The sequence below is a fragment of the Littorina saxatilis genome, linkage group LG15 (genome assembly GCF_037325665.1).
Source record: "Littorina saxatilis isolate snail1 linkage group LG15, US_GU_Lsax_2.0, whole genome shotgun sequence".
NCBI classification, from domain to species: Eukaryota; Metazoa; Mollusca; class Gastropoda; order Littorinimorpha; family Littorinidae; genus Littorina; species Littorina saxatilis.
In genome coordinates, this window is record NC_090259.1 from 28,040,523 (window position 1) to 28,054,834 (window position 14,312).

Here is a 14,312-nt window from a genome sequence, read left to right on the forward strand (position 1 = left end):
AACAAAAGGAGGTCGGAAAACGTGATAATAAAGATGACGATGATGATGATGATGACGATAATGATGATGATAATGATGATGATGATGATAAAGATGAGGCATGAAGAGCATACATATGTGGTTATTCATAAAATCAAATGCATACTATGCAGGTAATTATAAATACAAGCTGGTGGCAATCGAACATGTAGCAATAGAGTAACAAAAATATGTTCAGAATATACAATGCACAGCATATTTTTGACGTAATACTAAGTTTGGTAAGTCAAAAGGCGTTAAACTACTCAGACATTAAGTGGTTTTTTACACATTTTTTAAAACTTTTTAATGACTTTAGGTGCTTAAAGGATGATGGAAGTGAATTCCAAACTGAAGTACCCGAAAAAGCAAGACTGGTCTTATACAGGTCAATTCGTGGAATTGGTGGGATCAAGTTGACCGACCCATATCTGTGGGTAGCTTTATTAAATAATGATGTAATGTAAATCGGCACTTTACCGTGATACAATTTATGCATGAAAATGGCTTTGTTTAACTTGAGATGCTTTTCCAGTGGAAGAAAGTTAAGCATTTTTAATTTCATATCTGTTGAGGCATTATCCTTTACGATGAGTTTGGCCGAGCGACGATAGAGAGAGTCTTACTTTTTCAAGTGGACATCACTGCTGCCATCCCAGAGCGTCGAAACATAATTAATGTGAGGCATTACATGAGCATGGTGGAACATTTCCAGAGTCCATCTGTCGGTATATTGCTTTAACTTGGATAGGAGGAAAACGTTCTTGGCTACTTTCTTGCAAATATGCTGTATTTGTGCCTGCCACTTGAATTCACAATCAAGAATTACCCCTAAAACGCGATGCTGTTGAACTTGTTCAATTGATTGCGTACCAATAGTAAGATTTAGTTTGAGTGGAGAAATCTGATGTTTTTGTCTGGTTGCAATTACCATACTTTTAGTTTTTATTGGATGGACAAGCATAGCATTAGCACTACACCAGTTATTTACATCGTTTAAAGCTGTTTGAAGGGAGGACTCTATTACTGTAACAGACTTTCCACTTGAGTGAAGAGAAGAATCGTCAGCAAAAAAATCACTTCTTACATTACTGTCAGAAATGTGCAGTGGCAGATCATTGATATACAGACAGAACAAGATCGGCCCAAGCACTGACCCTTGAGGCACCCCGCATTTCACAGTCTCCTCAGTAGATATTTTACAGTTTAGGGCAGTATATTGAGATCTGTCCTGTAAATAGGAAGCAAAAAAGTTACACACTGAACTGTTTCTGAGATACAACTGTAATTTCTTCAGTAAAATTGAATGATCAACAAGATCAAACGCTTTTTTAAAGTCGAGAAACACAGCACCACTGATTTCAGATCGGTTTGTTGCAGACAACCAGGTGTCGCATAGCGTGGTAAGGGCGCTGTGACAAGAGTGATTTGTTCGAAAACCAGATTGAAATTGATGGAAAAGGTTTCTGCTTTCTATGTACGCGAGCAAATGTTTGTGAATATGTTTTTCCAATGGTTTGGATAAAATGGGTAATAAGGAAATGGGTCTAAAATTATTTGGGTCGGATAAATTTCCGCCTTTATGGAGTGGAATTACTTTTGCTCTTTTTAGTAAACTAGGTACAGTATTTTGCTTTATGCAGAGATTATACGCATAGGTGAGTGGCTCCACAATATATGGTAGAGCTAATTTGGCCAAGTAAGGAGGAATCTTGTCAGGACCCATGGACTTTTTATTCTCAAGGCCTTCTAGCGCCTTACCTACCTCATGCACTGCCATGTCTGGAATAGTAAAAAAATAGTCCGGTTTACATTTGTCATTGCAAAAATCATGTAATTTTGTGAGAGAGACTTCAAGGTCAGAATCAGGACTGTCGCATTTTGCAGATTCATTTAGCCTATTGGCAAGGGACAAAAAATGGTTATTAAAATCTTCAGGGGAGATGGTTGTGGCAGACCGATTTGAGTTCTGTTTAGATTTACCTAATATGTTATTAACAGCACGCCAAACAGTTGCAATATCTTTCTTGTCCTCGATTAATGAATTTAATGTATTAAAGTAATTTGCCTTTGCTTGACGTGTTAATTCTGTCACTTTATTCCTTCGTTTCTTAAAGGCATATGTACGCGCTCCCGTGTTTACAAAGTGTAGTTTGCCCATAATCGATGTCAAACGCACCATAAGACCATGTAATGACGATATGTCGCCATGCGCGGACCATATACATGCATTACAGCTTGTTTTAGAGTCTCAAAAACTTTGGATGTAAACAAAGACGCGGAGTTATTTCCCTTGCGTCAACGCTACCTCTGTTGGCAAATCTATAAATAGGACGATCCAGATCAAAATGAAAATTAACATATCTCAACATTGAAGGGGTCCTAGACCACAATATTTTGCAGGGAACTTAATTTAGCATGTCTCCAGCTGTTGGTAAAGCAATTAGCGTGTATAGTCATCGAGTACATATGGCTTTAAAATCAGACTTCATGTTGTTTGCTTTGTAAAAATCACGCAGGGACATGGCTTCTATAATCTGTTCCGTCAACCATGGGGGAAGAGATGGATATTTCACTCTGTGGTGACGTAGTGGGGCATGCTTATCCACTATAGGATAAAATATATCTAAAAGGGCGCCCAACGATTCGTCAGCAACAACACGATTAAACACAGAGGAAAATGGTGCTAAACTGAGATCAAAGAAGAATTTAGTTTCATCAAACGTTTTAAAGCTTCTATATTCAATAGTTGTATGGCCCTTGTGCACCGGCTTAGGTAACTTGAACGACCAAGAACAAAATACTGAACAATGGTCACTGATGCTTGAAGGTACAGTTTTCACGTTTGACACCATGGAGGTATTATTAGTGTAAATGTGGTCAATCAACGTTGATGTTGTATCAGTCAATCTGGTTGAGGTGTTCACAAGTTGATGGAATCCAAAGAGAGATGTAACTGAGCGCCAGGCTGTCTGGGTTTTATGCAAGTCTATGTTAAAATCACCAAGTAACAAAACATTGCGATTATTACATTTGATGTTATCCATCAAATCAATAAAATCGTCAGACCAAGCTGAATTGGATGCGGGATTTCTATATACAAAACCGAGGAGAAAAGAATTCGAATTCGAGAGAGAGAGAGAGGGGAGGGAACGAGGGAGGGAGGGAGGGAGGGAAGGAGGGAGGGAGGGTGGGAGGGAGGGAGGGAGGGAGGGAGGGAGGGAGGGGAAAGAAAGAAAGAAAGAAAGAGAGAGAGAGATAGGGGGGGGGGGGACAGACAGACAGAGACGGACAGACAGGGAGAGAGAGAGAGCGAGAGTCCGACTATTTGCATGGATGTGCGAGTGATTGTGTGTACTTGTTGTTGTTTGAAAACTGTATAGTGCACTTTCACAGGTGTGAAAGTTAGAGATCCTCTCCAGATGAACTTTCTGTGGGTGCTGGATTTTCCACTGTTCCTTCCGCGGGAAGACGGAGGTAATGTTGCCACAATTATACTTTTAGTGCCTGTGTGCTAGTGCATGTGTGTGTGTCGTGTGTGTGTGTCTCTGTGTGTGTGTGTGTGTGTGTGTGTGTGTGTGTGTGTGTGTGTGTGTGTGTGTGTGTGTGTGTCTGTCTGTCTGTCTATCCGTGTGTGTGTGTGTGTGTGTGTGTGTGTGTGTGTGTGTGTGTGTGTGTGTGTGTGTGTGTGTGTGTGTGTGTGAACTACAATTTCTTCCTCTTCTTTGTTTGTTTGCTTGTTTGTTTGTTTGAATGCTTCTTAATTTCTTTCTTTTCTTTTGAGGGAAGGGTCAGTTCATCCACTCACCATATGCATTTAACTTATTTTGCCAGAACAGGAAGGGGACAAGAGAGTGAGTCAGTTGGTCAGGCAATCGTTAGTCCGTCAGTCGGTCATGTAGTTAGACATTCAGTCAGTCACTCAATTCCTCAATCATTCAGTCAGCCAGCGAGTCCTTCAGTCGGTCATGTAGTCAGACATTCAGTCAGCCTGCGAGTAGTTCAGTCGGTGACTTGATTCCTCTCTTGTTCTTATTTCAGGCGAAGGCTTGGAATCTGCGCATCATCCGTTCACTGCTCCGTTTGCAGAGGACGAGGCACTGCTGAACACACACCCAGAACGGGTAAACTCCATCAGCTTATAGCTGGTTTAATTGATTCTAAATATGCTGATTTATGTATTGTACCAATTAGTTGTTTAGATAAAACACTGTCAAAACCACAAACGCACGCACACATACGCACGCATACGCACGCACACACACACACACAAATGCACGCACGCACGCACGCACGCACGCACGCACGCACGCACGCACGCACGCACGCACGCACGCACGCACGCACGCACACACACACACACACACACACACACACACACACACACACACACACACACACACACACACAAAACAATACACAAAATAAAAAAGCAAATAAGAACAAGCAAACAAACCAACAATAGGTAAGGTCGGTGACAGTCAAACAAACAACTAAGAACGTTTTATCGTTGTATCTACGCCCTATTATCACCATGTTTTTTTCTCTCAGAAGATGTAGATGATTTTTCATCCACGGCGTTCGACAATGGTTAAATCTAACCTCCTTCCCATGTAAACCATCTGGTTAACCACCATAGATTTGTTTCAGGCTGTTACATTGGTTAAGAGCACTCGAGAAGGAATAAATGTTTAATAATCGCACAGAGAAGACGAGTACAATTCCTCCGCATATTCACTTTTTGTGACCCTTTTTTGAAATGTTTGGACTGCATGTAATACAAGATTAGTGTATGAACGATATATAAAACAAAATTACTGAGAGAAAAAAATTCGTGCAGGTGAGGGGTCAGCACTACGACCTGGTGCTGAATGGACAGGAGATTGGGGGCGGCTCTATACGTATCCATGACGCGCACATGCAGCGCTACGTCATCGAGGACATTCTCAAGGTCAGATTGTGTGCGAGCGGCGATCGTGCGTGCGTACGTGGATGTGTGATATTTTTTGGAGATGTTTTGTCATAAAGCTGCTGTTGAATTTGTTGACCTTTGTGGGGTGTTGCGCGTTGGTACCACACACCTCGGAATGACAACGAGCACTTTTGTTGTACATTTCATAATGCATTGCATTCTCTCAGTATTTTACAAATGTGTTTAATCTCATAAATTATTTCTATATTTTCCTATCTTTGTTGATATTTCTTCATTCCTATGTTTTCAGGAGGACTGCAGTCAGTTGGAACATCTGTTGTCTGCCCTTGATTCTGGTTGTCCGCCGCACGGGGGCATTGCGCTCGGTATGTCTGTTCTGGAAACTTATAGAAAGTTACGTCATGTGCACGTGTGTAAGCTTACGTGCCTGGTTATAAGACCGAAAAGGAACTGAAATTAGTTTTATTTTACTGAGCACTCAGTCAGTCTCGAGGAAGCTCTACGGGGGGGGGGGGGGGGGGGGGGGGTGTGTGTGTGTGTTTGTTTGTGTGTGTGTGTGTGTATGTGTGAGAGAGAGAGAGAGAGAGAGAATGTCAGTCCTCTTGGTTTTATGACGCAAAGACTATCAACATAATTAAACCTCTCGCTTTTCTGTCTGGGTTTCTGTATTCAGGTCTAGACAGACTGATGGCCATCATATGCGACGCTCCCAGCATTCGTGACGTCATCGCCTTCCCCAAGTCACATGACGGCAAAGATCCAATGAGCAAAGCGCCAGCAAACGTGTCACAGAGTGACCTAGATTCCTACCATATCACAGTCAAACCACAATTGTAGCGCGTTTCATTCCAGGCTTTATCAAGGAGATTCTGTGTGGAGTCGGAGAGCAGTGGCATTCAACACAGCTGGGTTTTTTTTCTTTCTTCTAATTGTTATTACTATTTGAGGGATTTAGGGTATATTACGGTAGATAGGGGCTTCTATAATATGGGCTTCTGTTACTACTCTTAAACTTGCTACAAAATTCGCACAAATCATTTAATAAATTGTGTACAGTTTTAGTGTTTATCGATATATTTATTTCATGATTGAGCATTGAAATTCGCACAAATCATTTCATAAATTATGTACAGTTTTAGCGTTTACTGATCGAGAGATTTATTTTATGATTGGGCTTTGTGCTAATCTTGTGGATCAAGTGCCAATGAAAAAGTGTTTTCTTCATCTGTGTTGAGTGAGTGTTTAGAGTTCCTAGAGATTTGTGTTTATGCGAGAATATGAGACCTGTAAACGCCTCTCCCTTTGACTGTATACAGGGCCCCCCACGAACGCCCCTAGCTCCTAGTGCGTCCCGGGACTCCCACTTTTAAATTTTAGAGGGTCCAAAAGCCGAAAGTCCCAGTGTACTTATAAAACATTGTGGTCACGTATAGTGTACTGCGAAATAAAACATTGTGGTCACGTACGTATAGTGTACTGCGAAGTGTCGATTGCTATCTGAAAATGGTATCTACAGTACGCACGATAAAGGAAATTTAGTGCGTCCTAGGACCCGCTCTTTTAAAATCTAGTGCGTCCAGGGACCTTCTCCATATATTTCTAGTACGTGTTTTCGGCTTTTAGTGCGTATAGGACGCAGGGACGCGCGCTTTGGGGAGCCCTGGTACTATATGTTGGATACGGTTAGAACCAGTGATGCCGTACGTTGTACAAGTAGGGGAAAGTCGCTAAACCTGGAACAGTTAAGGAGAAACAGCCGTACCAGACAAAAACATGGATATTGCAAAGCGTTCTTTATATTGTCACATACTAGACTCTATCAGTAAATAAACGAACCACAAAAAATAAAATAAAAGTCACGCAACTCATCAGACTGATCATAATAAAAATGTCTGCATTTGTTCCAGGTTGGACGCATGGGTGTGTAAAGTGGAACACTGTGTTGTCAAACTCGGAACACATACAAACACACCCTGACTCTCTTTCTAGCTCTGTCTGTGTCTCACACACACATATATACACCCACACACCCTCATTCACACACAAACAAGCACACTTTGCCACAAACACAAGATAAATAAATACGTCATAACATTTTGATTAAACCAATTTATGTAAATGTCTTCTTTTCAACATCATATTTTGATTTTTACCAAGGAAATAACAAATCGGACAACAATTTAAGCCTTAAATGTAAAACAAAAAGATAAATAAGGGCTAGGTCTAAAAAGGACTGAAAAACAAAACTGAGAGGTACATTGGGTACATTGGATGGCCAGGGGGGGGGGGGGGGGTTCCGGAACCCCAGGAACCCCCGCCCCCCCCAGATCCGGCCCTGTGCAACTGTTTTGACATGTGCAAGTTATTCAAAGAGGGTGAATACAGCGAATAAAACTTTTTTGAGCGCTCTAGCGCCGTTAGTTGGTGGTGGTCCATATTTGGTGCAAATGATTGAATTGTGTTCGTCAGTGTTGAACATATCATTTGTTTGTGCAGCGTGTTATTGTGGATTTTCGTGTTTGCCGATTTGTACTGGTTGATAACTCGAGTGTGCCATGTTTGATGTGTAAGATTGAATTGAAATAAACACAATGGGCATTTATGTGTTATTACTGTGCAAGATTCTTGAACGTTGTTACTTTCTCGTGTGTGTGTGTGTGTGTGTGTGTGTGTGTGTGTGTGTGTGTGTGTGTGTGTGTGTGTATGTGTGTGTTTTCTGTGCTGTGGTTTTACGAAATAAACACGAATTCGTGTGTAGGATGTGTTTAAATGTTATTCAAACAATCATTGACTCCCAAGTTCAAGTCAAGCCTGTGTATATGTCATGTGTCGTCCGAGATAAAATGTCCTTGCACTGTTAGCGTTGGACTTACCGTTAAACAGCTGAACCAGGCCAAATCCACGAATGGTTGTCCGACAAAAGGTAACATTGTAATAAAATAGTTCCAGGTGCGCCCTAGTGGGGGCCCGGTAGCTCAGTTGGTTGAGCACTGAACTTGTGATCGGAAGGTCGCAGGATCGAATTCGGACCGGGCCTGACATGGGTCAACTTTATGTGAAGACCCAGAGACGGAAGCCATGTCCCATCCCCGTGTCACCACAACGGCACGTAAAAGATCTTGGTCATTCTTCCATAAGTGCAGATGGCTGATACCACCTAAACACGCATACATTCTTTTTATTTAAACCTGACCAAATGTAATGATTGATTTGTCTAATTTGAATTTTCATTCTTGTCTCCACATATTTAATTACGAAGAAAAAACATAGATCGGCAAGACAAATATGTGTGTGGAATGTACAGAGTTGCAGTGCGAGGACAAGTACACAAGGAATTGCTCGCAGGATTTCGCTGGGCGGTGCTCAGAGTACACCGTCCAACTCCTGTGTCAAAAGACGTGTCAAGCTTGTGATCTGGGTAGGTACAACCACACACGCATTAACATACGTGCAAACACGCGCACGCAAATAAAGATGCGCGGGGGTAAACAAGTCTATGTGTACGCACTGCTGTTCACGTATCCCGCACACACATGTAGAGCAAACACACGCAAGTACGCAAGCGAGATGGCAAAACACACACACACACACACACACACACACACACACGCACGCACACACACGCGAAAACACACACACACACACGCACACATGAACACACATACGCACACACGGCACACACACACACACACACACACACACAGAGACGTAAGACGTAAGACATTTTATTGATTAAACACACAAGGTTCATTTCTCAAAGAGAGAGAAGACACACAGACAGTCCGACAGAAAAGCAAATACAAATACAAATATAAATCTCATATAATAAACAAGTGTGATCCTTTCCTACAACCAGCTCAGACGATCGTTTTGTTATTTTTGTTTTCTCAAGAGAGAACCACCCCGATTCCCTGCGAAGACGAGTATTTGGGCAACTGTGCGGAGGACTTCCCCAACCAGTGTGACAACCCGGACATCCACACAGTGTGCAAGAGAACATGCGGCACGTGCTTCGGTTGGTCAACAAGTCACTGTGCATTCACGAAAGCGTTTTTTGTTTGTTTTGTTTTTGCTGTCCTAGTTTTCATTCAGAGTTGACACAGAGCTTTTGAATATTTTCGATGATTAATGAGACGAGGATGATAAGGATGATGATATAGATTTCAATTACGGTTGGAGACTACATGACAGGGCAGCACTCTACGCTAACGCTTAAGTGCTGTTCACATGGCAGACTTGCAACCAACTTTTCCACAACTATTGTCGTTTGAAAATCTGTCCCGAGTCGTCGAGGCCAAGTCGGCGAAAAGTCTGCCATGTGAACGGCCCCAGCGATTTAGGTACGATTTAGGCCAGATTCAGCAGCGACTCCAAAACTCGACTCGGCCGTGACTTGTCAAATATTTTGCGCAGATTTTTCTTATCGCGCTTATACTGATTGGTTAGCTCTAGCCAACTCACGCTAATGCAGAACTTTACTTTCCTTCTCCGTAAAACAACGAAGACGACCGGACAATCCCGAATGGTACAGTCTGGCGAGAATCGCCGCTTAAAACTAGTTTGCGCGTTTGTGCTTTGGGCAGCGATTTTGATTTGACTTGCCACCGACTAAAATCGCTTGAAAGTTGGGGGAAAGTAGGTTGCGAGTCTGCCATGCGAACAGCACTGTACTGTCTTAATCTATCCTGGCGTCAACCAGGCCCGAGAACTGCTGCACCTGCGGTGTTGGCCAGGTAGTTGCTAATAAGCGCAAGCTGGGCTTCGGAACGGGAGGTCGTAGGTTTAGAATTCCATCAGAGTCATGTGGGTTTTTCGTGCTACCCAGAGTGGAATTGCTATGGTTCCAGTGTGAAGGCTTGAACCACACAGCCGAGTGTCATTCACACGAAAAGATGTTTGCAATGACAGTAACAATGACACTTACCATAACCATGATATGTGACCCTCCACCACGAAATGAGTCGCATGTCACCTTTGCATGATTTTCATATTTTTACAGTTTCTTAAAGAGTGTTTTATGCTCTATCCAGTGGTGAAAACCGTTTTAGACAAGAGCAAAAACTGTTTGAGTTATAAGCCTGTGACTAAGGTGACCCTCACACTTTTACCAGACACTCCCCGGACTCATATTAAGAACCGCGTAAGGTGACAGGCGACTCATTTCGTGGTGGAGGGTCACATATTACATCAATCGTTGTGTCAGTTTTGTCTCTTGTTTATCCATTTTAAAGGTCACCCGGTCGAGTTTCTTGTGAATGTTTTGTTTTGTCCTAAATCAAACGTTCCAGTATTTTAACCTTTCTTGTTGTTCGAATAAGAGTGATGACAATTTTTGTGTCCTTCATAATTATGTAGTTAACATGCAGCTCAATTGCAAGCACCCTGAATTTCGAGCTTCTATTACTGACAGAGACCACCTCAATGTTTACCTGCCGTGATTGACTAATGGGGGTTGGGGGGGGGGCAGGGCGTAGTCTGTCCGTCTGTGTCTCCGTCTGTGTATTAGTCTGTCTGTCTGTTTCTGTCTGTTAATTGTCGTGTCTCTGTGCGTGTCAAGAACCATACAGTATTCAAAATGGTAAGTTTTTTTTCCACAATAACTCAATAACGACTTTACGTTGCAGAGACCACCTCAACAAAAGCACTCTACACGTCCACACAACCACCACCCACTACCCAACAGCAACCGACAACAACCCCATTACCTGTCTCTACTTCAACACCTGACTCCAAGACACCTGTCTCTACTTCAACACCTGTCCTCAAGACAACCACACCAACCGTCACCAAGACAACGACACCTGACACTACAGCTCCTGTGTCAACGTCAACACCTGTCCTCAAGACAACCACACCTGTCGTCACCAAGACAATGACACCTGACACTACGGCACCTGTCTCTACGTCAACACATGTCCTCAAGACAACCACACCTGCCGTCACCAAGATAACGACACCTGACACTACAACACCACTTACCACCACTGCACCTGTCGTGACTCACACAATCCCACCTGACACTCCTACACCTGCAGCATCTGTTACCTCAGCACCTGCCACCACGCTTCCCGTGACTGCAACACCTGCAACCACGACTGTGACACTTGTCACCCAAACTATCGCACCTGATGTTGTATCTACAACGACCATTGGTGACACACCAACCACGATGGGATTGAACACTACGATGGAAACCTCTACCACGATTCCTGTGGCTAATAAAACCACAACCATGCTGACTACTACAACAGAACTTCCGAACACAACAACAATACAGATGACAGAAAGCACAACAACAAGTCGCGTAAGGCGAAAATACAATATTTAGTCAAGTAGCTGTCGAACTCACAGAATGAAACTGAACGCAATGCCATTTTACTCGTAGCATCGTCAGGCCACCGCTCATGGCAAAGGCAGTGAAATTGACAAGAAGAGCGGGGTAGTAGTTGCGCTAAGAAGGATAGCACGCTTTTCTGTACCTCTCTTTGTTTTAACTTTCTGAGCGTGTTTTTAATCCAAACATATCATATCTATATGTTTTTGGAATCAGGAACCGACAAGGAATAAGATGAAAGTGTTTTTAAATTGATTTGGACAATTTAATTTTGATAATAATTTTTATATATTTAATTTTCAGAGCTTGTTTTTAATTCGAATATAACATATTTATATGTTTTTGGAATCAGCAAATGATGGAGAATAAAATAAACGTAAATTTGGATCGTTTTATAAATTTTTATTTTTTTTTACAATTTTCCGATTTTTAATGACCAAAGTCATTAATTATTTTTTAAGCCACCACGCTGAAATGCAATACCGAACCCCGGGCTTCGTCGAAGATTACTTGACCAAAATTTCAACTAATTTGGTTGAAAAATGAGGGCGTGACAGTGCCGCCTCAACTTTCACGAAAAGCCGGATATGACGTCATCAAAGACATTTATCAAAAAAATGAAAAAAACGTTCGGGGATTTCATACCCAGGAACTCTCATGTCAAATTTCATAAAGATCGGTCCAGTAGTTTAGTCTGAATCGCTCTACACACACACACAGACAGACACACACACACACACACACACACACATACACCACGACCCTCGTCTCGATTCCCCCCTCTACGTTAAAATATTTAGTCAAAACTTGACTAAATATAAAAACGACGCAGGAGTCCACTACCACAGTGCTTTCAACAACAACAGTTCCGGTAACGACAACAACGAAGCAAAGTCCAACTACATCGAAACTTACACCAACCACCACAACAACAGCAGCATCTACACCAGTCCCTACCACAACAATCACGACGACATCAACAACGCCGTCGCCCACCACCACGACAACACGAGAGCCGACGACAACAACGCATACACCAGCGCCCACTTCAACAACACCAGTACCCTCAACAACAACTTCGACGATAAGTACGACTGCGGCGGCTTCAACGACTGTGATGCAAACCACGGCTAGTAAGGATTTTGTTTAGCCCCGATTTTTTCAGATTAATGTTTTTTCCGTCCAAGTTGTTTGATTGTTTGTTGGTTGGTTGGTTGGTTGGTTGGCTTATTTATTTATTACTCTGTTCGCTTTTGGTGTTGGAAAAGGCCACCGCTTGGTTGAAGAAGTTTCACGTATACATACAAGTCATCTTTGAGGTCAGGCATAGATAATATATACAGTAGGGCCTCCCGTTAAGGCTGAAATAAGGAGTTCCACTATGATTAATTAGTTAATTTCTTGTATCTATTTTATTGATTTCTATTTATCTTGTCAATTCTTTGATTTTTTTCCAGGCACCGCTGGAAAGCCAGGACCTGTTCATAGGAAACTGCTAGTAAAAAGTTGATGGCGGATCTCAAACGAACATCTATTCATATACAATTCTTCTTTTTTTGATTTTATCAGGCACAACACCGCTGCTATGCCAAGACCTGTATAGGAAACTGCTTCCAAGATTTTGATGGCGATACGCAAACGAGCATCTATATTCAGTTTACATGCATGTCAAAGGCTAACAGGGGGAACTGCTCCCAAGATTTTGATGGCGAATCTCAAAAGAGCATCTATATTAGCATGCATGTCTTTTTGTTTGTTTTTCAGGCACGACACCGTTGGTATGCCAAGACCTGTGCATAGGAAACTGCTCCCAAGATTTTGATGGCGATTCTCAAATAAGCATCTATTCCCATGCATTTCTTTGGTGGGCTTTTTCAGGCACGACACCGCTGCTATGCCAAGACCTGTACATAGGAAACTGCTCCCAAGATTTCGATGACGGTTGTCGAACGAGCATCTCTATTCAGTTTATTCACATGTATGTCAAAGGCCAAGACTTGTTCAGAGGGAAATGCTCCCAAGATTTTGATGGGGCTTCTCAAAAAAGCATCTATATCAGCATGCATGTCTTGTTTATTTTCTTACAGGCACGACACAGGTGGTATGCCAAGACCTGAACATAGGAAACTGCTCCAAAGATTTCGATGACGGTTGTCAGACGAGCATTTTTGTCCAAACTATCTGTCGCCAAACGTGCAACCTGTGTAACACGACCACTCGGGGTTTTTCTCTCAGCACAGAACCAATCGCCAAGACAACACCACCGCCATCGTCGAAGACGGCGACGACGACGACCAAGACTGTGTCTTCTTCGTCAGATCCGCCTTCCACAACGAACCAGCCAAATAATGTTTTACCAATCGTTGGTTGAAAGTTGTTTGGTGTGGAATGCAATAGTGAACTTTGAATACAGACATAGTTTCCTTGTGTTTGGTTTAATGTTTGTGAAATTAAGTGTGTGTGCGTGTGTGCGCGCGCGCGTGTGTGTGTGTGTGTGTGTGTGTGTGTGTGTGTATGTGCGCGCGCGCGTGTGTGTGTGTAAGTGTGTGTGTGTTCGTGCGTGCGTGCGTGTGTGTCTTTGTGTTTGTCTGTGTCTCTGTCTATTGTGTCTTGAGTTCATAGCCCTCAAAGGCCAAGTTCACTGGAAAGATGTGTCCAAGGTGTTGTGTAAGATGAACGTCTGGAGCGGGTTAGGTAACATCACCTTTTGCATTACTCTTGGACGTCATTTTCCAAGGACTTTAACCACGCTTTTACGCGGTCATCTGATACTGTCGGAATGCGCAATTCAAATGCAAAGATATTTAATCTGAAGAGTTTCCGACAAATCTTTTTATCCTCAGCATTTAGAATGGCAGCTGCACACTTTTTCTCTCTCGACTTTGATTATTTTAAGCTGCGTTTCTCGTAAGTCCAAAACACGCATTCTGCTTCAGATAAGTATTTATTCGGTTAAGTCGTACAGTATGAGTTCCCTACATAATTATATGCTGATCGAAGGTGCGGCAAGTTCAGTTGGATCGGGGA

The 14,312-nt window shown here is 42.5% G+C and overlaps 2 protein-coding genes across 2 annotated transcripts in view; both read left to right on the forward strand.

Moving 5' to 3' along the window:
* Positions 1-7,553, forward strand: part of LOC138948995 (aspartate--tRNA ligase, mitochondrial-like) — a 38,337-nt gene extending 30,784 nt beyond the window's left edge. The window contains exons 14-18 of the mRNA XM_070320691.1: positions 3,415-3,495; positions 4,060-4,142; positions 4,859-4,969; positions 5,241-5,316; positions 5,625-7,553. Coding sequence (XP_070176792.1) covers positions 3,415-3,495; positions 4,060-4,142; positions 4,859-4,969; positions 5,241-5,316; positions 5,625-5,788 — 515 coding nt within the window. The 3' untranslated portion in view covers positions 5,789-7,553. The remainder of the gene's footprint in view (positions 1-3,414; positions 3,496-4,059; positions 4,143-4,858; positions 4,970-5,240; positions 5,317-5,624) is intronic.
* Positions 7,554-7,704: 151 nt separating this feature from the next.
* On the forward strand, positions 7,705-12,111 carry LOC138948985 (uncharacterized). The gene is made up of 3 exons (XM_070320672.1): positions 7,705-8,369; positions 8,844-8,966; positions 10,576-12,111. The coding sequence occupies exons 1-3, from the start codon at positions 8,237-8,239 to the stop codon at positions 11,277-11,279; spliced, it is 960 nt and encodes a 319-aa protein (XP_070176773.1). The 5' UTR covers positions 7,705-8,236; the 3' UTR covers positions 11,280-12,111.
* Positions 12,112-14,312: the final 2,201 nt, after the last annotated feature.

Excerpts from the sequence above, each read along its gene's own strand:
- LOC138948985 (XM_070320672.1), top strand. The coding sequence starts at position 8,237 with ATGTGTGTGGAATGTACAGAGTTGCAGTGCGAGGACAAGTACACAAGG. Across the intron at positions 8,370-8,843 it reads GTGTCAAGCTTGTGATCTGG|AGAGAACCACCCCGATTCCC; the intron begins GTAGGTACAACC and ends TGTTTTCTCAAG. Across the intron at positions 8,967-10,575 it reads AACATGCGGCACGTGCTTCG|AGACCACCTCAACAAAAGCA; the intron begins GTTGGTCAACAA and ends TTTACGTTGCAG.